Genomic DNA, 27,207 nt, shown 5'->3' with positions numbered 1-27,207 from the left:
TCCATGAAATGACCAGGCTGAATCCTGCTTAGCTTCAGTTGGAAACCAGCTGAGAACTGGATAGGGTATATGCCACATTCAAGACAACATGGAAAGTTCCTACATATGATTTTTATAACTATGACATGGCAGGCATTCAGGTGATTTTGGTCAATTGATCAAATGGATTTGCTGGAGAATTTTATTTTCATATTTACTTCCTGACGTAAATAAGAACAAAAAGATGGTTGTACTTTATTTTGATGGTCCCTTTGACACATTCTGTTGACTATAAGCAACGTTACATGTCTACTAACTCTCCGTAGAGTGTTAGTAGAGTATTAGTAGACTGGTAGGGTTAGGGTTAGTTGACATGTAGTTGCAAAGTTACTTAAAGTCAGTAGAATGTCTGTTAGGGAGCATCACAATAATGAGTTAGCAGATATTAAGCAGACAGTCTGTTAATACTCTAATGAGAGTTAGTTGACATGTAGCAAAGTTACTTATAGTCAACAGAATGTTCAAAAGGGACCATCAAAATAAAGTGTTACCAAAAAGATTCATATTAGATGTTTAATTAATGCATTATATCTGTATTTTATCATTTTTGTGTTGTCACAGAGAATGATGGGAAATTTAATTTACTCAAATTTGTTTCTACATAAACCAGCTGAATGAGCTCTTGCTAGCTATACCTGAGCTACAAACAAAATGGTCACATCAACATTATAATTAGTATACATTATGATAAGTCAAACAAATTGTTATTCATTGTTTGTTTTCATTGTTATCAACTTGCAAATACAATCACTCCAACATGATTTGAATGCATCAATAGCTGCAAGCAAAAAAAGTATTTAGCTACACTACAAGAATGCTAAAATGAATCAGAATGCCCATTTGCCCAATTCGGAATGTGATGTTTTATCACAGTGCAAATTAGCAATGCTACTTTTAGGCTACATACTGCCATGCACTTAACACTTGCATGGATGACCAAAATCTGTGTACAGAACAAGATTATGAAGAGGAGTGACAACAGTATGTAGCCACAATATGTACGTGGACTCATTTAATTACTCTCCAACATTGTTGTGCACTACAGACCTGTTTCTGTCTAAAATCTCACAGCTGAAAATGACAACGCACTCAAGAGCACTCTAAGTTCTTGGGTTTGCTGTGTCACAGGATCTGCGGCATAAACAGCAAAGCTCTATCGTTGGCCACTTTAGATAAGTGCTCATTTCCCCTGTGCGAAAACACAATGCAGGACCCGCGTGGGATGTGAACACTATATCTCTAATTGGCTGAGCCTTGCGTTCTTTAAATCTTAAACCTCCTAAAGTGTCTAGGAAAGAGAGGAATGGAAAGAGGGGGAAGGATAAAGGGGTTCTGTTGCCACTCCTGAGGGCTTTAGACCCCTCTGCTAAGACAGAGGGAGTGTGTTCACCTTTACCACATTTAATGGTATTATCGAAGTGGGGGGTGACATTACTAAGCAACTGTGCAATGCTAATCAAAGTGCTAGCACAGACAGCATGGAATCTGAGGGGGGAAAAACTGAAGGCCCTCTGTTTCAGTACTTGGAGAATTTGGTTTATTTTTTGCTTACTGATTTATTGTTGCTGAAAACAACAAAAAGTAATGAAATTATTAAGTTGGTTTCACTTTATTTTGATGGTCCCTTTAACACACTCTGTTGACTATAAGTAAGGTTGCACCTACATGTAACTCTCATTGGAGTATTAGTAGAGTATTAGTGGACTGATAGGGTTAGGGTTAGAATAAGTTGACGTGTAGTTGCAAATTTACTTATAGTCAGCAGAATTGGGGGACCATCACAATAAAGAGTTAGCAAATATTAAGCAGACATACTCTATGTCAATACTCTAATACTCAAAACTCTAATGAGAGTTAGTTGACATGTAGTTGCAAAGTTATAGTCAACAGAATGTTCGAAAGGGACCATCAAAATAAAGTGTTACAATTAAGTAATTTGCTCCATAAAAAAAATAATAATAATCAAAATATCAACCAAAACCTGTCCAGATGTGCTGAGAAAGTAAGTAGCCAACTAGTGACCATCATTCCAGCATGTTTGTCCTGTTCAAAAACAAAGTCCTAAGCATATCCTTAACTGCAAATTAACAAGCCGTAAAATCAGAGGGAAAAAGTTGATACTACTGTTGTTTAAACCCTATAGCATCTCTAAACCTTAACCTTAACCCTAACCTCTATGTCCTGATTGGTTGTTCCAGGATCAACATCTCCTAATCTCCAACTCTGGTTGAACTTATGCGTTTACCTGTAAGTAGTCAATTAGCAGACACTTTTATCCAAAGCGACTTACAAAACATGTATTGCAGAGACTGCCACCTAGAGTTAAATATCTTGCTCAGGAGCTCAGAGATGATAGCTCATGTCTCGCATTTGGTTGAGATCAAACTAACAAACTTTAATCTCTGGGGGAGAGCGGGGCACAACTAACGGGGCTAGTTGTCACCAACATGGTTTAAAAGATTCCACACATGCTAGCGTGAACTAACTTGTTTATTCACTTATTTACGTATTTACTAGTTGCCATATCAACACTTTATAGAGTGAAAAAAAGAAAAGGAATTTTTGTAAGATAGCACTGAACATTTATTTAACCATAGCAAAAGTACATTTCTTTCTGAAGTAAATGTATCATCTTAGTTTTTAGTGTTAATTTAAAATGAGACAAATCTAAAATTAATCTCAAATTTTTGGAACATTAATTAGCCAGGTTTAAATCCTAGTTGTGCAGGTTGTGGATAAACAAACTATTAAAACTATGCCATTCCATGATTTAGCGATGTAACATGTAACTATGAATGCGGCAAGTCGTCGAGAGGCTGCCGCCTTACTTTCATTTTGTTATTAAGTTGAATGATTATTAGTTCCCACCTCCTTCTTCCCTGAGCTCTTAACTTTGTTACATTGGTAACGCAGACAGCAACATAGTGTCGGCCCAGATCCGGGCCACATCTGGTACACATGGTTTTAATGTGAGTACTACCTGTCATTTAGCAGATGAGTGTGTATGTCCTCATACCGTTTTTGGTTCATAAGCAACTCCCGATGAAGCTCCTGGTGGCTTTTAGAGGCTTTCACAGGATTAATCAGCTTTTTGGGCTTGATGAGATCATCATCCGCTGTCATGTAATCAGGCTGAGGAGCGTAACTGGCCAATGGGGGGATGTCGCGATGAGGGTAACCAAATGGATCCCTGTCCGGGGTTCTCGGCTGATGAGGCTGTTCCCATTGAATATCGGCATACGCTGAGGCTGAGAACAGAGAGAAAACAATGTGAGAGGAAGGATTTTATTGAAAGGAAGTAACGTTTCCCTTCCTGACTTCTTTTAACTGCGAGAAGAAAGGCAGAGATTGATGCAAAAGAAGAACATAATAAACAGCAGTAAGTGGGATGGTGGAGCATAAACAACCCACATCAGAGAGCAAGCATCTACATACACTACTACTACACTACTACATACAGTAACATACACTACTTGTCTCTGCTCCAGTTTAAATGATTCCATGTGAGCCGAAGCAGGTTTCCTGAAAGTAGCAGGTGGACATTCAGAGTGTTTACGTTCCTCTGGGTTTGGGAGGAAATTCCTTTCCTTCATTTCCTCCAGCTATTTGGAGAATTTTTACACTACCAGACCTCTAACACACCATCACACACAGACGATGCACTGATGTGATCTTTTCTGACCCCAAAGATAGTTTACTTGTAAAACATTTTTGCACTTGTGTTCTTGTTCCCCTGAAATTGAATAAATACCACACTCTGGCATATTTCACCCTAAAAATCAAAAGAGAGAAAGGAACATTTTGCTTAAAGAAAATGCAGGGTACTCAGTATGTTTAGAAAGGAGGTTATTAAATAGTACTGGTTCAGACAAGTTTGTAATTCATCTCCACTAAAGAACAAACTTGTATCCAGATCCATAATGCAAGCCGTGCAGCTGGACTGCATAAAGACACTCCTCTGAGGATAGGACAGATTAAAAGTGCCGTGATCCGTGCTAAAGTGACAGCAGATCAGGTGTCATATGCATTGAAGCTTGCTCAGAACAATGCTATGCTTGGAGGAGGAACCAGAGACAGTCTCCACCATTCAATATTAAAAAAGCTGAGCTCAATTCTTAGCACTTCTCAATCAGAGTGCATGAGAAGAGGACGGGGGTGAAATTATGTTGATGATGACAGGTAAGATGATGAAGGGAATTCATGCATGTGAAAGTATTTGTAGCCCAGAGTTTTTGTAGCAAGTTTACACCATTTTTTAGTTTTTTTTTAAACAAGTAAATAAAGCGTTCCCCCCTTTTTTAAAACCTATATTCGAAGTATTAAGTTATAAACTAAAGACCTTTGTGTCTCTTGCGTACTAAATCCTTTTTTATTATATTCTCAGTTTATTTTATCACTATTATTATTGCTCATACTCTCTGTGAGGGAACAAACCATATATACGTTTCACTTCACTTCACTTCATAGCACTTCATGTTACAGATGAATGATAAGCATGATACAATGTATTGTGGGTTGCATGCTTATCATTCAGTGCATTTGTTAGGGACAAACAACACATTTTCTTTCAGAAAATGAAAAAATCTAGTTTTAGATCTACAGAAGTTTTATATATTGCACAGTTGGCAACTGCTCTCGAAATTGTTTTCACTTCCCCTAACGGCAAAAGATAAACACAATTTTGCTAAAGTTTGAAAATATGAAAATGTCATATGCATCAGGAAAAATAAAGCTAAAAGTAACTCTCTCAGTCCATTGGATTAACATCACTGATATGGACCTTATTTTGTCCTTACCGAATGCTGTTGATCCATTAAAAGAGATATTTCATGTTTATGAGGATTATGAATCCATAAGCACTGGTTGGTCAGAGAGCGTGCTGGCACAAGGAAGTCAGAGAGTCTACACAGTATGTGGGCTTATGTAGCTATGGAATAATAAAAAAGAAATATGAAATATAAATATTTACATAATTATTACAAAAGAATATCGGTAACACTTTACAATAAGGTTTACAATACTTCTACAACATTTATTAATCTTAGTTAATATTAATTTGTAACATTTATTAATACGTTATTAAAACCAAAGTTTGTGTTTTTTAACATTAGGTAATGCACTGTGAAGTAACATAAACAAACAATGAACAGCTTTAACAAAGATGAATAAATACAGTAACAATGAAAATGTATTGCTCATTGTGAGTTCAAGTTAGTTAAAACACTAACTAATGTTAACTAATGAACCTTATTGTAAAGTGTTACCAAAATATCTGTCTCTGTGAGACAGTTAAGTATATTTCAAGTGATCTTTTTCAGTGGACAGTTAAAGCCAGTAACATCACCAGAATATGTTTCATTTTGTTTCCTTTCATGTTTGTGTGTGCAAATATAGCTTTTTTTTTGCAAATGAATGTGTTGCAATGTCTGCCTGCTGTTAACTGAGCAAAGTGAGCATATGTGTGGCCCACTTCAATGTTATGTGCTGCGAGAATGTTGCGTCATGGTTATGAAATACAAATGATTTCTGTGTATTTATCCAGAGCTTACAGATAGAATTCAGTATGGGATAAAAGTACTTGCACATACACATGCACAAGCGCTACAAAATGTTGTGTATTGCTCCATAATCTGGGTCTCTGGAAGCCTGTCCTTGATCTCATCGATTAGGGATCAGTAACATGGTGAAGAGCAACAGACGGTGGACTGTGTCTGCTCTGAAAGTGAATATCCCTCTATTATGGGCATAATGTATTTATCAACATCCCCCACAAACCCTGGAGTCACACAGACAGGAAAGGCAAGGGCTTCTGCTGATCAGATCTCAGTCTATTTCCAAGAATTGCATGATACATTGTGGGATTAATTTGATTTTGTGTGGTGTCTGTTTGTGTGGCTACAGCAGGTGTTTCCTTATATACCCAGCATAACCAAAAGTGATTCAGTAGGACTACTAAAATTAAAAGTGTGCTAATATGCTAACCCTTTCAAGAAAGTACAGTACCATGGCACTTTGAAATACAATGGTCCTAAAAAAAGTATTTGGACACTTTTGATCATTTCAGAATTTCATTACTTTACAAAACACCAGATGAAGTGGCAAATAAATTATGCTCTCAGAATTGCACTTTTCTTTGATATTTAGTGGATAAAAACATTCTGAAATGTGCCTTAAGAATCTGAATATATTTTGGATTACATGGGGGAAAAAAAGTTAAAGGTGTTTCCTCCTAGGTGTATAAGACATTCTTCTTTCAGCCAAACACAGTCAGAGTTATATTAAAAATATATCCAGGTTCTTCCCAGGACTTCTGAAGCTAAGCATTGCGTTTTTGTAAGAAAAATGTCCATATTTATAACTTTATAAATTATAATGACTGGCTTCTGTTAAAGGTGAACTAAGTAACTTTTTTTACCTTAACTGAACAGCTTCGGAGTCATTGGAATGGTTATATTACTTATTTTGGGTTGAACGGTGGTCGTTTCGCACCCCCCTGGTGCCCGTGAGCGGAAAATACGCACTTGCAACTTTGAGCCGGCGGGCCGCCGGCCGCTGCGTCAGGAAGTCTCGCGTGATATCAGGTCTCGCGATGTAAACAATTGCTTTACGGCCAAAAGAAATCTGCTAAAATGCTGTCATTATTGCGCTCCCTCACGCCGTCCGAACCCGAATGAAGAAGACGTTTTAAAGAACGTCCCATCTGCTTTGATGTCGTTGATCTACTAGCCTCTGGTGTCTGAGAATCAACAACGAGTTTTTACAACAGTGTTGTCAAATATCTATTCCGAAGCTGTGGGGGGAGCTCTAGAGAGAAACCTGCGAGCAAAAAGCGAGAATACAGCGAAGAAGTCCCGAAGCTACTGAGTGCTGCTTTAACAGTTGCACGCAAGTCTAGTTCCAGCAGAAGAGTGACCTCTGACCCGACCTGACGCAGAGGATAGAGCAAAACAAAACACCACTCACGAATTAGAAGTCTAAAACGAGATTTTTTAAAGAGAAATGTGGGAGGAGCTTGAGTTTGTTGCCCAGCCCTGTTTGTTTGAACCGCGAGAGGCATTTACTCTCACCTAAGCTTATGCTACTCCTACATCCTACATCATGCATGGGGTCAGAGGTCACTCTTCCACCGGAACTAGACTCGCAGACGGCCGTTACAGAAAGCCAGAGATTATAGTTTATAAAGTTATAAATATGGATATTTTTCTTAAAAAGCATTGCTTCACTTCAGAAGGCCTTTTTTAACCCCCTGGAACCGATGGATTACTTTTATGATGGATAAATGCATTTTTTGGGCTTCAAAAACTCAGTTACTATTCACTCCCATTATAAAGCTGGGAAGAGCAAGGATATTTTACAATTTAACTCAAAATTTAACTCAAATTAGAATTTTTGAGAAAACTATCCCTTTAAGGCAATACTGGTAGCACAGTTTAGATTCCTCTGCATCACATTAAACGCAGTACGTTGTCTTGTTGATCACCAGGCATTCAGTATTAAAAATACCATTTTTGTTTATAAAAAAAAAAAGAAAATCCCCTCTTACATAAGAAGTTAGTTTGTTCCCACATTGGATTGTATACAAATAGAATGCTGACAGTTGTCATGGCGACGTCAGCATTCTCAGAGGATGCCCTTGGTTCCCATTCTCCCATGGGTGTGTTTGTGTGGAAGTGCGGTGCCATTTCCCATAATCCCTGCTGAATACTAGTCCTTGGCAAGCCATAAAATTTAGGCACAGCTCTCAGACAGGGAATTAGCATTATAAAGGTGCCCAGCAAGAAACAACGCAGCAGTCTCTAAGGACAATAGCACAATATAACCTATTTCAAGCATCTAAATCTGGACTGGAAGAGTAAATAAAAAGAGTTTCTATGACTTACTTGGGATCATTCTCTTTTTCCTAAGCTATTTTATGTCAGTATACTTGATGATGTTTTGGACCTCACTGACCTCCATTTCAGGGGCAAAAACAGTTAGACATTATTCAAAATATATTGTTATATTATATATGTTTCACACAAGAAAGAAAGTCATACGGATTTGGAACAACATTATGGTGAGTAAAAGATGACATTCATTTTTGGGTGACTATCCCTTTGAGGTTTGATTCACATAGAAATTGCTTAATAGCCTTCCAAGATATGTTGGTGAAAGGCGTGTTTGTTTAAAAGCTGGGTATTCTGAGATGGATGATTTAAGATAACTGTTCAAATACACAAAGCTGGGTTTATTGGTGTCGATCATGGTCAGGCAGAAATACATTGTGGACCTTGCGCTTTTAGGCTAAAACAAACATAAAGTAAGATACTGCTGGTAAAACATTACAGCAACAAAATTGTGAAAGATGATCCTTCTTGTCACTTAACCTATGTTACTGACACCTAAAAATTGCCACAAGTTTACCACCAGCTGATAAAAGTACAATTCAGAAAATGTCAAATGGTGCATTTCTAATGGCAATCAAAGAGTTTTTGAAGTCTGTGTCTCACAAGTGGTGCAGCAAAACTCCATGAGTAACAAGTTGCTCAGAGAAAGCATGGCTCCTTGTTTATCACCAAACTGATTTCTTTAAGTGTCATTCATGTCATTCTTTTGCCTTCTTATTTGGTCTTTTATATATTACACCAGCTTGTTCTTAAAAACATTATACATTTAACCCTAAAAACAGACATTTGTAGTTTAAAGCAGGCAGAGATCATATTTTATTTTTGTTGCAAAGCATAACAAATGCATCAGTGTGAATGTATCTTGATATAAAATATGAAACAGTTTATTCATCTCTAATTACTACATTGTAACCAAGTTGTTACATAGTAATAATACAATGCAACTCAATGAATACTTCAAATCTATTAATTCCTTCTATCTTATCCTTGGTATTCAAATACAGACCCCTAGTAAAGTTTTCCTGCACAATACAGCATCATCGGTTCAGCATCCTGTAATCTCAGCCACAGTCTGTTGTATCTGTCTTACCTGACTTAACAAGTACATCTCTGGGTCTGCTGGGCTGGCCCTCAGGGGGATACAAACTGTATTCAACTCTCTGGTCCATCTTGCTGTTGCCTTTGTGTGCGTGTGTGTGTGTGAGATATCCTACATGTTTATGTGAGGGCCGTTTCTTTTGAGTTTCTGCTGTTCTTCACACACATGCCTCCTCTCTCACAGTGTCAACAGTCATGTGACCACTGGGCTTCAAAGATACGCCCCTCCTGCTCCTCCCAACTTTATTTTTTACACACACGCACACACACACACACACACACACTCACGCACTCTCTCTCTCTCTCTCTCTCTCTCTCTCTCTCTCTCTCTCTCAGGAGTCCGATGGGATTAGTGGAGGGCTTAATCTCTCCCTCTCTCGCGCTTTTGCTAAATCTCACATTAACCATTAAACTACCAAAAAGCTTTCATCCTTCACAAACTCACACACTGGGCAATTAAAAAAAACACACACACATACAGAGTGAATCATCTTACGATCACGCAATGTTCATGTTAACATTCAAGATTACGCAAAACAACATCTCTGGACATGACCATCAGGCTCATCTTAACTTGATAATCCATGGAATGTTTTTCACACTGGAAATAGGGCTTCTGTGGGAGATTTGTTAGTTATATAAGAATTTTTTTTTGGATGATAGTTGTAAAATTGCATATCATGGTATGAGGAATTTCATATCATTGTAACAGTACATCACAATCTTTTTATTTTTGTCAGAAAAAACAAACAGTTTTATATAGGCTATTAAATAGCCATGTGTGTTTGGTGCAAACCCCCAAAAATTAAGCAATCACGATATTTTCTATTTTCTATTTTGTGATTTTATTTTTTTAATTAAAAATGAAAGACTCAAAACTAATATTATAAAAATAGACACTGTAGTTCTGACTCTAAATTCTGATTGGATGAGCTTAGTACTTAGTTTGTTTTTTTGTGGCTTGTTTTTGTTGTGTTGTTAATTTGTGTTTGCTTTTTAAATTTCGTTGTGTTGTGCACTACTGGGCCACCGTAGGGCTAAGTCATTCGAAGCTGTTGCAAACCATCAGATATAATCATACCCATGATCAGAATTATTAACAACTTAATAATTAATAAAGAATAACTACTATCTACTAAGTATATCCAATCTTACCGTCATACATGCGGTGTGTAGCCTATACTATTTAGCAAGACTCTGCTTGATAGTTATAAAGTGTAAACTATATTATCGTTAGGGATATATTAAAAGTTGTATACATCCTACTTTATCTGCATACGTATACTCACATATAGCAATACATACTGTACTATATAGCAAATCTCGGCTGTGTGATTGTTTATATCGTCGCAGAAATGTAAACTGTATTATCGCAAAGCTCTATTTATAAAGTTGAATATATCCAACTGTGTTCACATACATACAGTGCCCTAACGTCAAGCGATACAGGAAACCTTAACCGCCTGAGTTTTTATTTCGGCGTAAAATATAACTATATTATCACCCAGCTCTTTATATAAAGTAATGCATATATAAGCTCTGCATACATACAACATATTCATGAATACATATATATATATATATACTGTATATATATATAAAATTAAGCCAATTTAGCTCAACTTCTTGATTCCTTGTATTATCGCAAAACGTAAACTATATTATCGGCCAGCTCTAATCTGCTAAATGCGACTACATTACAAGGCATGAAGATATTAAGATATTATAAACATTAACATCATGCTTTTCTGTAAAGCTGCTTTGATGTGTATTGTGAAAAGCCCTATATAAATAAATTTGACTTGATAGCAATTCTATATTAATTGCACAAGTTTGATGTTTCTTACCAAACAACTAAACTTCGCATTATGCCTGCAAATCTATTAAAAACAGGTTCTTTCTTGTCTTCGCTCCTAGATCAAATGAAGAACTTTTCAAGGCCAGTGGCACATGATACATTTAAATGCCTTTATTATTATTTTATGGAAGAAGCATGGAACTTCGGAAGTCTTTTTGACTCAGCCGTGACGTGTCAAGAAACAAGGTCAAAGACATTTGCGTGGAACAGAATGAGCCGTGGCAACATTGCATTGTTCCTCTGCAGGGCTGTTGGGCGGCTTTCATTGTTCTCAAGGACGCGTGAGTGTAGACTTACCCACTCCATTCAGGTGTTTTCCGTTTTTCACACTCTGCTGCTCAATGTTGTATCCCTTCTGATGCGTGCGTCGTGCGCCAGAGAGAGACAGAGAAGAGAGAGAAAAAAGAGGCTTATCAGCTTACAAATATTCACATCGCTCTCATCAATCACAGCATTACTGACTCTCTGTCTGCTTGCTCCTTTCTCCAATTGATTTAGGATATATTATGGGAGAGTTCAGTTGTCATGGATCCAGGAAAGGTGGAAGCACATTAACTATGCTTCTGCTGTTGTAACATGAAACCGGCTGTTCCAGTCCTTTTCTCTTGCCGTGCAATTCTAGCAAGGAGTAGCATTTCTATGCTCTAGAAAATAAAGGCAGAATCTTAAGGTCAGAAAAGAACCTTCTAAGAACAAATTTTCACAGATTTTTTTGTTTAATACAATAGTTTTGGATCATTCTTGAATAGTTAATAGTTCATCCAAAAATCATTTACTTATCCTCATGTCGTTTCAAATGTTTATGTTTTTTCTTCCTTCCGTAGAACACAAAAATGAGATGTTTAGTAGAATGTTAATGCTGCACTTTGAAAAATTGACCAAAAACACCATAACAATATCATAAAAGTAAATGTTTTTGGAATGCCATGAGAATGCCAACTAATTTTAAGTTTTAAAATTGAAAAATTCATTATAATTATTATTTTTTTTAGATCAGCATATTGGTTTCTAAGTCTAAGAGCTTTTCCTGTTGTACAATTCCATAAAATGTGTGTAACCCCTGTTCCCTGAGAAAGGAAAGAAGATGCCACGTCAGTTGCTGATGCTATGGGAATGTGTCCTCGTGGAATCCAGAGCCTGAAGCATGTGTAAAATCACACCAATCATTGGCTGACGCATTGTGATGATGTCACAAGGTATGCCCCAGCAAATAATAAGGGCGCCTGAAAACACGTCATCAGATTTGTAGTGTCTGAAGAAACACATGCAGGCAGTGCATTTCCCGAAGCATGGCAGTGTGACGCAACGTCTCGTTTCCTTTCTCAGGTAACCCCAAGACATCCCCTTTTTAGAGAACACTACACGGAGTCAGTTGCTGACACTATGGGGACGCCAATATCAACTATACGCCATGCTGACCAATGCCTGCCCTCTTTTGGTTCAAACCAATCTAAAAACCTAGGCACTAAAACTCAAAGGCCTGAGCCCTGAGCCAATAATGTCAAGTCAAGTCAAGTCAAGTTTATTTGTATAGCGCTTTTCACAATACAGATTGTATCAAAGCAGCTTCACAGTATTAAATTAAAATAATACAACAAATGTGTCAGGGGTACACACCTTGCACAACACTGCTCCCAGTAACTAATATAACCATGTTAGGAAAGGCCCTTAAGCTTCAATGCTGAAATGAGAATCTCAAGTTAGTCTGAGCCATGCCCCAAGAGAGTCTAGATCCCTTAGAGCAGGGCTACCAGTAAATCGATATAGACTTGGCCAAGTCCATGACTCACATCTAACAGTCCAACTCTAGGCTAGACTAATGAGAAGGAGCTTAGGCTAACCTTACTTTACGTAACATAGAACCAGTGGCGGTTCTACACGGAGGCCTAGGGAGGCCCGTGCCTCTGTAGACATGTCCCTGGCAACCCTTGTGGCCCCCCCTTGCAGACCAAATAAAAAAAAATTATGAATTTATTATGATTTTACACGCAAAGTAATGTGACACAACATTCTACATGGGTTAATTAGAGCGGCGCACCCAAACACTGTAGCCTGCGGTGCTGCTCGGTGAATGAGAGCTCAGCAACTACTCTTGGAGAGAGGAGCTACGATATCTCCTGTTGCAAGAGTTGAAGGTAAGCAAAACGATTTCATCTCGTAAGTGACTTCTTGTTCTTGCACATAACTGTGTTACTTTTGTTCCTCACACTGATAATGAAATCAAGTTTGTAAATGTCTGGTCTCAGTATGTTTAGAAAGTAGATCAAGTACTGCACCATCAGGTTTGTGATGAAGAAGGTTCTTACTATTTGCAAAGCAGTGCAATTATAATTTCATTTTAGGCCTACTGTGTGTCCTTAAAATGTTGTTTTCTGCTGTAAATTCTTTTTTGTGTCAATATGGCTCTAATGTTTCTTTTTTTTTAAAGTAAATACTTGGCCTACATTTTGAAATACATGCAGATATACATGCATAAGTAAAGAAATGTTGTAGTTGTGCCCTATGTTTACTGTACATCTTTCTACAGATATCAGCAAGTCCAAGAATGATGTACCAGTACAACCCAACTTGAATATATTTCCAACCACTTTGATGCGGGACAGAAGACGGAGCTTCAGGCCAAACTGGTATAATCTTCATCCATGGCTTGAGTATTCTGTCCAACGCATTCTCACCCAAGTCGTCATATACTGACGCTTTTGACATTTCGTCTACATCGAACGCACATGGCACCCTTTAGCGTCAATATGAGATGCACAGAGCTTTGTTCGGTTATGGGTAGGTTTAGGTCTGGGGTAGGGTTAGGGTTAGACCGCTAGGAGGCGCCTTCTGGCCCATTTCTATCTGCGTCTCATATTGATGCTAAAGGGTGCCATGTGCGTTCGATGTAGACGAAATGTTAAAAGCGTCAGTATATGACGACTTGGGATGAGATCGGGCTGTTCTGTCATGATTGACTCTACATATTGCTATGCATGTAGACATTTTAGCACACCAAACGCCCCAGACACTGTTTTTGTTTCAACACCTGGTTTTAGAAACTGGAAAAAAGCAACTATGAGAGATGCAGGGTTTTCAGTACATGCAAAGTCTGAACGACACAAGTGTGCAATCATAGACATAATAAATGCATAGACGCCCTATTGGCCGCTTTGGAACGTTGCTGCGATACGTCAACGCGTCCGCCATTTTGCGGAGGGCAAGACTGCGCTGTAATCAAAAGTAAACAGGTGAGCTGCGGTTTTTCTGGATAAAAACCCCCCAAAAAAACAAAAAAACATTTATCAACCGATTTCAGTGGTTTGTATGTGGTGTACAAAAAAGTTCCATCCCTAGTTATTTAAAATCTCGATAGTTAGACTTATAAAAAAAAAATTTTAATAAGGAATGGCCAAAGCTCAGGCTTGTCATGTATTTGGCTTTTTATTCTTGGATAAGAATTGTGAACACCCCCATACTGAGATATAATTACATTTTCACATTAAATTAAATAAAGTTTTCTTATTGTGGAAAAAGCATATTCTGTCATTGACCCGATTTGAGCAACAACAAAGATAACTGATGGATCCTTTATGGTAATACATATGATATGGTACAACTACAGTGCAATGCAAATAGTAAATATAAGATAAAGTGAGAAGTAGGCTAATGGTAAATAGTTTAGTCAATAAAATAAACAAACAGTATACAGCAAATAAAATAGTAATGAAAAGTATAATTATATAATAGCATAAGTACTATAATATAATAATAATAATAATAATATATTGATAATAGCATATAGTTTATGTATAATACTATAATAATAGCAATAGAATATGAAATATCAATTACAGAATATAGACAATAAAAAATAATAAGTTAAATAGTATGAATAGTACAATAATTTAACAGCATAACTATAATAGATTGATAATCGCAAGTGGTATATTATTATAATAACAATAATAAATAATGTAAATTTATATATTTTAAAATATTCTTACATAGGCTATATAAAATAAAATGACGCAACCCTTTCTCTTTTTGTTCAATTTCAGTTTTTAAAAGGTATAAGAATGGTAAATGGACTGCATTTATATAGCGCTTTCACAGACCTATGGCCACCAAAGCGCTTTACATAGCCTCACATTCACCCATTCACTCACTCATTCGTACACCGACGGCGGTGTCAGCCATGCAAGGCGATCCAGCTCGTCGGGAGCAGCTGGGGTTAGGTGTCTTGCTCATGGACACCTCGACACTTGGTCAGGTGGAACCGGGGATTGAACCACCAACCTTCCGGTTTGTAGACAATCTACATGAACCACTGAGCCACTGCCGCCCAAGAAGCTATACAAGTCAAGAAATAAAGTAAACGATTCAGTCAAACATACAGCAGGCTACAACGTTAAAGTTAAATAGCCTAAATATATAAAGTTATGAAACTTCACTTTGCCCTCAGCCAAAACGATTTGCCAAGGAACAAATTATAGATTAATGAGACAAAGATCGACCGTTAGATATACACAAGACGAATTATTCTCATGTTTAACCACTAGACTAAAGACATCAGATCCAGCGGCGAACGTCAGAAGCACTAGCCGAGGTAAGGCTGTTCTCAGCGTATTTTCATGAGCGCTGAGCGCCCGGTGATCGCTGGATCTCACAACTCCGAAACCGTCAGATAACATTTTTAAATAGGCGCTATCTTTATAAATAAACCACAGATTTGAGCTTTAAATAACTACATTGTCGACTGAAAAACTCTTAAAACTACATTTCGTGACACAATAACAGTAGTATTTTTAAATTTCGCGGCCTTTCTCCTCTGAAAATAAAAATAGTAAATGAAATACAACCAGAAACAAATTTTCAGTTTTGCTTGTGAAAGGTAATTCCCTGAGACCTGTTTTCAATTGTGTGGCGATTTGTAAAGCCCCAAGCAGCGCACGAAATAGGCATTTTTCTCAATTCTCGTTATGAGAGGTATGGGAAAGTTGCCCTCCGCAGTATGGCGGCGCCGTTGACGTACGATCCAGCGGCCAATAGGGCGTCTATGTATTTATTATGTCTATGTATGCAATGATAGCATGGAGGGATTATCAAATAGCTGTTAAAGCTGATGCAACACTAGCAGATCTTCTTGACAAAGAACACACTAAACATAAATAGGAAATGGCACATTGTTGTACCCTGGAGTTTTGTTCACACTGAACTGACACCTTGTATTCGTACCCTGTACTGTATTTTTCATTTTGTATGGCCCTACGTCTTTTGCACCTGCACTCACTCTTGTACAAAATAAATGTTAATATGATTTTAAAGTAAATTAAGTTTATAATCTTTAAATATAATTTGTTGCCATTTTTTTATGTGCCCCTCTGGTTAAACACTGGCCCCCTAGTAAAATTTGTCTAGAGAAATTTGTCTACATAGAACAGACAACTGAACAGAGGAAACTGAGGACTTAAATACACAGAGGTAAACGAGGGAACAAAATGAACCACAGGTGAACGTAATCAGTAATTAACTGGCACACAAGAGGAAATCAGGGCTGTGTTTGAAATCACCCCCTATTCCCTATATTCACTATCCCCTACATTACTCCACTAATATAGTCTACTTGAAGGAGTGAATGAAAACGAGTGACATAATTTGGATACTAATTGCGCCTTAAGGTCTGTCGCTTTTGCAAGGTTTGTTCTTGCTGTTTAATAATCATTTGAAAAGATTTATCTTGAACTCTGTCATGGAAACTATATGAACATTATTAAATAATGTAAAAAGGAATTTATACCTGTATGATATTATGCTGTAACCACATTGGACCAGCAATTTGGAAAATGGATGGATGGATGATTGAGCTACAGGCGTCATATTCTAGCGGGACGTGGGAATTCATTCAACGCTCCCGTCACGGTGCATTATGGGTATTTTCTAGCCATTGGGCTTACATCGGTTGTACTCTCATTATTGCGGTGCATTGTGGGATTGAATGAGTGCACTCGATAACATCCACTATGGTTTCTGACACAACTACAAATGGCTGTCCACTCAAAAATGTTCCTATTTAAGGGTGATTTCGGACATAGGTCAACTTACAATGACAAGAAACACAGGCAAACAGAAAGAGAACCAAACCAAAACATATTCATATTCATATTGATATTCAGCCCCAGTATTTATACTCAATGAAACCACTTGGTCTCAGATGTAAAAGTTTTGTGATCCAGCAGTGGGAGCATGCACACCTTCTCTTTTTGAGTGGACCCAGCTTTTCTACAGCCCACAGTTACACATTAATGCCTGAGGACTCTTTTTCCGGCTCTTTCCTGAGCTATATTCAATGCAGAACCCTCTAGCTGAGTGAATGGATACTGTAGCTGCAGTTGCTAGGAGAAGCCTGCTCAGGCTTGGTGTCTTCACAAGGGCCTCACTGTCTTATCACTCACAGCAAGGACATGGAAATTGGGAAATAAAAGAGAGTGACATTCTGAGGAAAGAACAAATGTCTTTAATTTCAGGCTTACATAGGCCTCTTACAACCTAGAGGGAAAATTCAGTGCAATCATTTCTGCTTAGCTGTCCCTTACACACCCTTTGCAAACAAAACCAACAGAGGATTTTTATTCACCTGCACAAATATCATTGTGTTTCCTCTGAGCGAGCTCTCAGGCCTGACAAAAAAAAGAAGGAAGCTTTATTGAGATGTAATTAATTTGCTAGTATTTAAAGGGGATTTGTGTCCTCTCATTGGGAGAGAGGCTTTACACAGTATTATGATCAACAAAGACTTGCTGAGAGGCTGAAAGATGCAAAGCCTCCTCAAGTAACAATGGAATCAGGTTGAAATAAGCTTATGCTCACTAAGAGTCAATCCATATTTGGAGCAGCGTTCCGTGAATGGTAGAGTGGTGTTTAATAGTATGAATGAGATCTGAATTGGATTTATTCTGCACTGAATGCTCTCCTTTAATTATGGAATGCCCCTCAGTCCATTAAGTCTGAAATTGGGCTTCATATATCTTGATTCTCTGGTGAAATGGTTCTTAAGAAAGTCAATATGTGCCAGTATGACTGTGATAATTCAGGCAACACAGACACAAATGAACCAATTAAACGTTGAACAATACAGGCCATCTTTACAATTTTGAATGAATAAATAGCATACTGTAAGCATAGTACTGATAGATCCGTGCAGTGCAGACGTAAGCGAGAGACAGACCAATATTTAAAAAATAAATGGTAGAAATCGTAATGCTTTGCAACAGTAGGAACGGAAGCTTTCATCTAAAGGGCCAATCACCTTTTTGATAGGAACACTGCCGGATAGTTTACAGTCTAGAATCCACAATGTGTGTTTGCTTGACCAGTGACCAGAATGTTTCAATAGTTTTTGTCCATATAATTCAAGTTAATGGGGTCCAAAACAACATGGGACCCCATTGACTTTTATGATCAAAATACATTTTTTCAAAATATGGTCCACTGCAGAATGAAAGTCATACACTGCATTACACTATACTATATGAGAGTATGCCCTACTATGAATTTTTTATGCAGAAACAATATCTGGCACTTTGAAATCAAAGTTATAGCTGCAATGACAGCACTTCCATTGAAAGGTAAAATGAAACAATAAAATATGAAAAACAATATGCCACAATTGCTAGTTGCAGCACAAAAGAAAGTTGCCAGGATCTAGATGCAAACTCAAAACTTTACAAAAGACTAAAGAATCTCTGGAACTTGGAACAGAACAACCAACATAGTAATAGAACTGACAATGATCTGAAAGAAACACAGGGCTTAAATAGACAGCAAACAAGAGGGGCCAATTAACTAAACACACCTGAACAGAAATAAAGCGATCAGTAACCATGAAGACATACGGAGGAAGACTGAACCAATTAACAAGCTATAAACCAACCTTGAAACACAGACCAGAACAAAAACAAACTCTAAACATGAACAAATAAACTCAAAACGTGACACAATGGGAATGAACAAAACAATACATCACAGTACGGTACAGGACAGTACATAGTACAATACAGTAAAAAGTTGTATAGTATAGTAGGCCTAGTTTCATCTAGTGCAGTATGATGTAGTAGCCTAACGTAGAAAAGAACATCAACCTCTCTGAAATCAAAGTTGTCCTCTCGTCTATCACAAGGGACAGAATATAGGCCACAGCCAAAGCAATCTGGCATCACTAAACCTTGAGGAGAGCCAAGCGTGACCTCCTCTAGAATGCACCATTGTCCTCCAAGATGGGCTGGATGCCACAGCGCCTCACCTGTAGTGTCCAGTTACCGGCCGAAGTGATCGCTTGACCTTTCTGCTTGTGGCCCGTTCTGATCTCTCATGTTTTATTTACGCTGTTCAGAACCTGTCTCTGTACCCATATACTGCAAAGTGATATTGCATCCTCACGCATAAGCCACAAACAAAAAGGGTGTTTTTAATAGATTTTGACCCTGCTTTGCTGCTCTGGTTTCAAGCTGAGGGTTCTCAGGTTTCCTAGACAACACAAACAATTAGCGGAGGCCACGGAGGGGAGAGACAGCCTGCTAATTATCCACGGGACCTACTGGAGAACATGGGCACGGATCAACGCTCCAGTCTTCTGCTGGGACCCGCTGCGGGACACAGACAAACACTGATAAGGAATGATTTCATGTACGATAAAATATTGTTTATTCATTCTGTTTGTGACATGTGACACCGTTCTGCAGATTCCCACGGTCCTGATCTGCTTGCCTGGGCCTGAATATGAATATGAATCTAAATGTTGCAATGAAACAGACATTAGAGACCCCTTAAGGCTTCTTTCCTTACACAGTTAAACATTTTCCATTCCCCTAATGGTCATTATGTGTTTTAATGGGAGCTAAGACCTGGTAAACTACACAAGATCAGAATCCATCTTCCCGTTTCCCGTTGAGATGAAAGTAAGTGGAAACGGTGATAAATCTTGGGCTGCTTGGAGCCACTCTATTAAACAGCTGTACATGTGTGTAGTCAAGTGCGTGCACTAGCATATACTAGCATACACTTTTCCTTGTGCAAACCAACCCGTAATGTCCCCAGCAGGTATCTTTCAACAATACAAATATATCTTATATCTACTTGACTATGGAAAGACTCAAACTTACATCACAAACAACAAGTCAATCACTCACAAAAAATAAGAAAAAGAAAAAAATAATAATATTTTTTTAGGCTAGTCCAGCTAATGCACATGCTAATGCTACAGTAAACGGATAAGAGTTTGTTTTTTTGACTGCCTAAAAATGGGTGAATTTAGAGATGTTGGACTGTAAAACGGTTTGATACGTATATACAGGGCTTCCTTAAGATTGGCAATTCTTTTAGACAACTCTGCAATCAACTACACTTACAGACAATTCACAAACTAAACGCATTTCTCTCACTTGATCCTAAGGCGTGTTAATATCCTGGTCATATATTTGTAAAATTAGCACCAGTGATGTTTGACATCATGCTGTCTGCAGGGGTTTTAAATAATCATATAACTCAGCCCGGAAATTCCCAAATTTCTATGAACAGTATAATGCTAAATGTAAAACAAATCTGCTAAAAAAGTTTTTTTTTTTTTTTTTGGTAAGATATTTGCCTTATGTTCTTACACAAAATTGTTTTATAGTAAATCACAGTTTTTAAATGTCATATGCGGATACGTAATTCTTAAAGGCATTTTAACATTTGGAGCGATTGTGCCACCTGGTGGGGAATATAGTACATATCCACACAGCCTACGTCATGCCCCAAAGCGATACATTCAATGCTATACACGTAAATGCAGTTAAAAAGGTTATAAATAAAACCTGAACTACGTCAAACGTCATCAAATATTTTTGTACAACACATATATTTAGTTTCATATGCCAAAGGGCAAATCAGCCATATGCAGCTGTGATTTTTAAGCCCTCAATGAATCACAACGTGTCAGTTACAAAGCTCTGGGGATTTCAGTAACGACAACGAATGAGTTTCAGACTATTCATTTACTTGCAATGCATGCAAGCATGGATTTTGATCAGCAGTTGATCAGCTGGCTCAAATGTATGATTCCCATAGTATAAGTGATTCTTTTCCAGCGAATGAGAAAAGAATCCTCCAAAAAACAATATTTGAAACCCAATTTGTTCTAGGCTACAATAGCTTTGTGTTGGAGGAAACTGTGTGGGAGGAAAACATTAGTATTCATATTTAAGGTCAAACCAAAATAATGAAAGAGAAAATTGATTTGTAGGCTGGAATTATTAACTTGCGGACAAACATGCTCTTTATCAGTACAGATTTAGATGGTCAAATCAACTTTTAGGATTTAGCAAATATATCTTTCTAGAATTTTTGACCACAATAAAAAGTCATAAAAATCATATTATTATTATTATTATTATTATTATTATTATTATATAATATTATAGATTTTCTTGACACTCAAGGTCACCTTACATCATCATCAACAACAACAATAACAATATTTAAGTAAAAAAAAAAGCACAGTTATATTCATAACACCATGTTCATAAACCATACATTGCTGAATATTTCATATTTTAAACAGTGTGTGACACTATTCATAAGTTGATTACATTGTTTTATTTTTTTTATGAGTGGTGAACCTTTTCCCTCACTTCACTTTTGTATAAATTCCATCATTTTACCGAGTTTAATGGACATGTTGACATGCTTGATCATTCATTCTGTCTTTTACATAATTTTCAAGAGCATATACAGCAAAATGAAAGTATTTAAAAAGATTTTAAACATAAATTAAAACCAAGGAAAACTATAAATCTAATTTAGTGAAACAAATATCGAATGTAAAGTGAAACACCCGAGCAGTCACTTCAAACTTCAACATTCCAGAGTCTCAGATTAACCTCTATCTCTGCCTGCAACCCACGATTTAGCCTTCAAATTGAAGTGTTGTTTCTTATTTCAGAGTTTTTTTTTTTCTCTTAATGGAGTGAAATGAGACCTGTGCTAAAGCTGAAAGAGAGAGACAGTGAGAGAGAAAGGGATTTCTACTTTAAGAGTCCCGTGTAAGAGACTCATTTGTTGCAGAGGCTGAAGTGCACCACGGACAGGTTCAGTTACTCGTCTCCAGGGTTCTTATACATTCTGGTCTCTGGACCCATCTTACTTTGAATCTGACCCACTTTTTCTCCTACACATTCACTGTCTGACATCAGCCAACCGGAAGCTGCTAAACTCCAGAATTCAGCAGTTATTTTGGATTCCTCTTATATTTTTTTTAAAAGAAAATAAATACATATGTTCAAACACTGTGAAAACACACATGTGATCCAATTAACATTACATTAAAACAAAAAGCTATGTAATGTTAATGCTTTCCTTTATTAATAAAAGCTCATATTTGGTGTACATGAGAAAAAATAACACAACAAATAAAACTATATAGCTAATTATAACTAGTTAATTATAAAATCAACCTGGCATAACTTAAAGATGCACTATAAGAATCAAAGACCAGTCATATCAGTAGCCAATCCAAGTATTACCTAAAGCGGGTCGCCTCATCATGGTGGCTGTTATGTTGAAATCACATGACCAGCCTCACTTTTAATTGTGGAATAAATGAATCATGGGTGACAAATACGACCGTCATTGCATTACGATGGCAATGGTAACTGAAAACTTGCTTTTGCATGATGCTTCATCCACACCACTAGATGTCAGAAGTCCAACATCACTGATGACTCAGTGAGTGGAAGACAGACAGGCAAATAAATATCTTGTGCACCTTTACAAAAGCTACCTTTGTCCATTTATTAAAAAACAAAAACGTGAATACACTTTTGAACGTATTAGACATTTGTGCTGTCTCAGATAACTTTTACATTAACTATTACTTTCAGAGTTAAATTCCGTCCCAGAGCGTGTAATTATTTTTAGCTTGACTGTTGGATCATTTAGAAAGGATTTGTCTGATTGGTCTAATCTTCCTCAGTAGGTCTCTGGCACAGGAAGCATTAGCACAACTTGACATCCCATTTAGCAGTAGGGAAATCACATGCAAGTGCTCTGCTCAGGAGTTGGCTGATGCAGCCGTATTAATCCTGATCCTAGACCAGCTTTGTTGTTACTCATTATAATTTAGGAGCAGAGATGCACATCCAAGATCAGTCTGAGCTTTATTGTTCCTAAATAGTTTCCACCCAAAGCACGTAAAATGTCAAAACAGAGGCTATGTTTGGAATGGAACCGAGTGTGCTGTTTACTGCATAATGCTCAGTAATTCTCAACTTTATGTTTAAAATCTTGACTTTTTTAATGAAACTTACCCAAATTCCAGTGTTGATAAAAAAGAATGTTATATATATATAAATCATTATTTTTTTTAATGGAAAGAGTTAAAGCACAGTTAAAGGTATATTTTAAGTATAAAATAATATTAATACCTATATAATTTTTTAATAATGTATAAATAATAAACTTTAAAGGGATACTCCACTTTAAAATGAAAATTCTGACATCATATACTCACCCTCATGTTGTTTCAAATCTGTATGAATTTCTTTCTTCTGCTGAACAGAAAGGAAGATATTTAGAAGAATGTCAGTAACCAGACAGTTTCTGGTCTCATTGACTTCCATAGTAGGAAAAAAAAAAATACTATGGAAGTCAATGAGACCAGAAACTGTCTGGTTACTGACATTCTTCTAAATATCTTCCTTTCTGTTCAGCAGAAGAAAGAAATTCATACAGATTTGAAACAACATGAGGGTGAGTAAATGATGACAGAATTTTCATTTTAAAGTGGAGTATCCCTTTAAGTATGATGTTATGTTCACTTAAAGAAAACTAACAAGTATACTTGTACTTTCATAAACCAAAAAAATTTATTTGACTAGGAAACTATCAGTATACCTATAAGTTCACTTGTAGTATAGTTGCAGTACAAACGAAAGACTAGTTGTGTACTTAAAAGTATACTTTTATACTCCGAAAAAGTATAGGCCTACTTATTTTTCGTAAGATTTCATTTGCTTGGATTACAATCAGTTTCCCCATCACTCCATATTCACTCGTGATTGAGTGAGCTTTGAGCAGGTGCGTCTCATCTCACCCATGCATGAAATGCCACAGTGGAGACACACGCTCCAGTGGAATAAAGCTTGTAACAGGATGAACACAGAACAAAGTTTTAATGAAATCAATTGCGTTTACCAGACCCAACAAAACAGAGCATGTCGCTGCATTAGGTTATATTAAAGTTCCCCTGTGGTGAAAATCAAGCTTTTAATGTTGTTTTTATGTCTATGTGGTGTTTTTAATGTGCTTTAAAAAAACAAACAAAAAAACATATGCAAATTCATAAGTCAACACCATTGCTGAGTATGTTGTCCATAAAACGGCAGTGAACCAAAGACAGTCTCAAAAACGCGGTTAGAAATCGTTGGTGTTTCTGACAAACTACCTTGTAACCAATCAGGTCAACGAGTGGAGGCGGGGCTCATTTGCATATTCATAGAACCACCTATACTACATGAGGCAAGGGTGTTACATTCAGCTACTTTAAGGCATGACAAATCTAAGAAAAAACGTTTAAATATGTAATTTTGGTGATTAAAGGTGAGTTTTAAGGGATAAAATGATTGACTACAAGGGGACTTTAACAATCACAAATGATCTCTCTTCCAGTTAGGCCTCAGTTCAACAGCCTATTTGAAAAAGGGAAAGAGGGGTCTTGTAATGCGAGGGTCTATAACTGCGAGGTCTTGTCTAGGTATTCAGCTCATGCCAAGAGTCCCGGAAGCTGGCAGAGAGGGTGAAATTACAGCTCTGACAAGCTGACATTTTCATCTCTCTCTGAGCACTGGTTTCTCTGCTGCACCGTAGACATTACTGAAGAACTCACATTCCAATAACTGCTGGACCATCAAAACAACAATCTGCTCACCGGGGGCCACCATTCTTGCTTTACTTCAGATATACTGTAAGTTTTGAAGGACAGGCTGCATGATCCGCCATGCTGGTTGAACAGAATGAGACGGCTGTGAACTTTAAGTCGATATTCCGGGTGATTACGGGATACTGAATTGGTCTGGCTCCAGTTTGCATGTGGGACATGGAGAGGAATTTGCAAGGTCATTGCTAGAGTATTATTGGCTGCTTTTTGATAGCGTGTCTTGAAAGTAAATCAGCATAAATCCATGACCTCTGCCCCGCTGCTAGAATGAAGGGAAAAATATTGGGAGTTTCTTTTAAAGAATAGACACACTTTCTTTGTCAGTTTATTGTTATTATTATTATTATGAAAGTTAAAAAAAATAAGAAAAATCCCCACCCCATGATAAGGCTAACTTCGTAGCTAGCATTTTTATGTATCCTAAATGCACAACATTTCACATTATTTTACGTTTTGCCTAATGTGACTGAATTACTTTATATTTTAAATATTCTGCCTGCAAGTGAATTTTACTTGGTCTTTTCTTTGTTTGTTTGGTTTTTCACACATCATGTTCTCAAGCTCTTGACTGACTGCTTTCTACTTAGTAAACAAGTGCTGTAAATTCAAAGAAAATTGTATTAGGTACAAAACTGCTGTGTATGGTGCAAATGACACCACAACAGAAAGTAAGTAAGTGAGTGAGTGTGTGAGTGAAAGTAAGTAAGTGAGTGTAAGTAGGCCTAAGTAAGTGTAAGTAAGCACATGAAATGGTTTGTTTATTTATACTCTTTGTTTGTATTGTTATAATTTTCATACATTCATATATAATAATTCATATTTTATGATGCATTTCATAATTTAAGATTAAAAATCAGGGTCTGAAACACGGGCAAAGACAAAAAGGCATATAAACAGTAGCACAAATAAATGATCAAGATCATGATAAAGTTACTTTTAATGTGATTCTCTTATAGCAAAAAAAATAATATTTTTTTTTTACATTTTAAAGTTTTACATTCATTTTAGTAAAAAATCAACTCCTGGTCACATAAAAGTGCCCAATGAAACATCCTCAGACACAATATAGGCTAACTAGAAATGTTTTCACAATTAGACAACTGGTTATGGTCCAGGGCTCACTGGACTAACTAGATCGTAGAACCATTGCCACCAACAGTCTCTGATATGATTAACTTAGCTCACGATGCTTTTATGAAACAGCCCTTTTCTGGATGAAGATTGGTCAATAACCTGCTAATTCACAAAACATTTAACTACATGCCTATACAGAACAGTTCCTTATCCGTGATATGGATCAAGAAGTATTTAATTCTGACTGTGTCTCTTCACCTTAATAAACCTGACGCTTGATTGTCCAGTCAAATGGCTCACACATAGGTAATCAGAAGAGGCTCTTGTATCCTATAATCCTCCAGTAACCCTCTCTACAGCAGCTGTCAGCTGTCACTAGCAGCACTGAGCAATGAGTCAACTTCAGTCACCACCACACCTTCCCAGCATGCACCCCGCCCCATAGCTCACATATTTGTCAGTGTTACTACTCCAATACTTCACTGGAAATGGCCTAAACATTCAAAACACCATCAATGGGCTCTTGGGATAATCCCAAACTCATGGAAATGAGAGCAATTCCGTTTTATATTGCGCCAACCGTAAACAGCATTTACCGTCCTGGACCCAAATGCTCCTTTAGACTTTTTAAACAAGTGTTAATTTGAAAGTATCGAAGCATTATCCTGAATGTTGACTATAACAAACAAAATAACGTTAAAATCAGCACTCATTCACACATTAAATGGTTACACTGAAAAAAGTTAGATGTTTCAATTGTTCAATATTAACAATTAAAGACAAATAGCAGTGCCTTGAATGCTAATGTTTCGGATGTAAACAAACCATAAGACTCTCTTAAGACAAGTCAAGTGTTGAAAACAAGCCATGGCCTGTGTCATCCATTCACCAGTACCTCAGTTACCCAAACTGCTTAACAAAAATGACTAAGCATACTTACTTTTTTGCCATAGGACGCCCCCATGCTGAGACTTTGTGGTGGGATGAGGTTGCTGTATGTCCGCTAGGCCCAGATTTCAGAGATTTCCTTGTGAGTTCAAACTCTACTCTTCTCCTCGACTTGATCCGTGTCCACTTGGGCTCCACCAGGGAGGGAAGGAGGAAGGGAGGGGGTGAAGACAGAAAAACCCTCTCGCTCTCCCTGGCAGATCAGACGTGGGATAGTCTGGCAAAAGTGACTAGTTGGGTTAGATTATAATGACTAAGTCTCTCTGACATTCTTTGGCTTGACAAAAAGGACCAGGTTGTAAACTTGAGGTAGCTGTTTTGTCATCTTGGGCTTCTTAGCTTTAAACAAACTG

General features: G+C 37.3%; 1 protein-coding gene across 2 annotated transcripts in view; it reads right to left on the bottom strand.

Moving 5' to 3' along the window:
* LOC309488340 (protein FAM107B) overlaps positions 1-26,999 on the bottom strand; it is a 33,129-nt gene extending 6,130 nt beyond the window's left edge. The window contains exons 1-3 of one of the 2 annotated variants that reach the window (XM_082156571.1): positions 26,847-26,999; positions 11,179-11,236; positions 3,056-3,287 (exon numbers count right to left, since the gene is read on the bottom strand). In XM_082156571.1, coding sequence (XP_082012697.1) covers positions 3,056-3,287; positions 11,179-11,236; positions 26,847-26,870 — 314 coding nt within the window. In that variant the 5' untranslated portion in view covers positions 26,871-26,999. Of the gene's footprint in view, positions 1-3,055; positions 3,288-9,015; positions 9,224-11,178; positions 11,237-26,846 lie in introns of those variants that run through there. The other variant, XM_082156572.1, reaches the window with a different exon arrangement.
* Positions 27,000-27,207: the final 208 nt, after the last annotated feature.

Source organism: Leuciscus leuciscus (genome assembly GCF_965113295.1).
Source record: "Leuciscus leuciscus genome assembly, chromosome: 23".
NCBI lineage: Eukaryota > Metazoa > Chordata > Actinopteri > Cypriniformes > Leuciscidae > Leuciscus > Leuciscus leuciscus.
The sequence above is the reverse complement of the archived record's forward strand: the minus strand, read 5'-3'. Positions and strand labels throughout refer to the sequence as shown.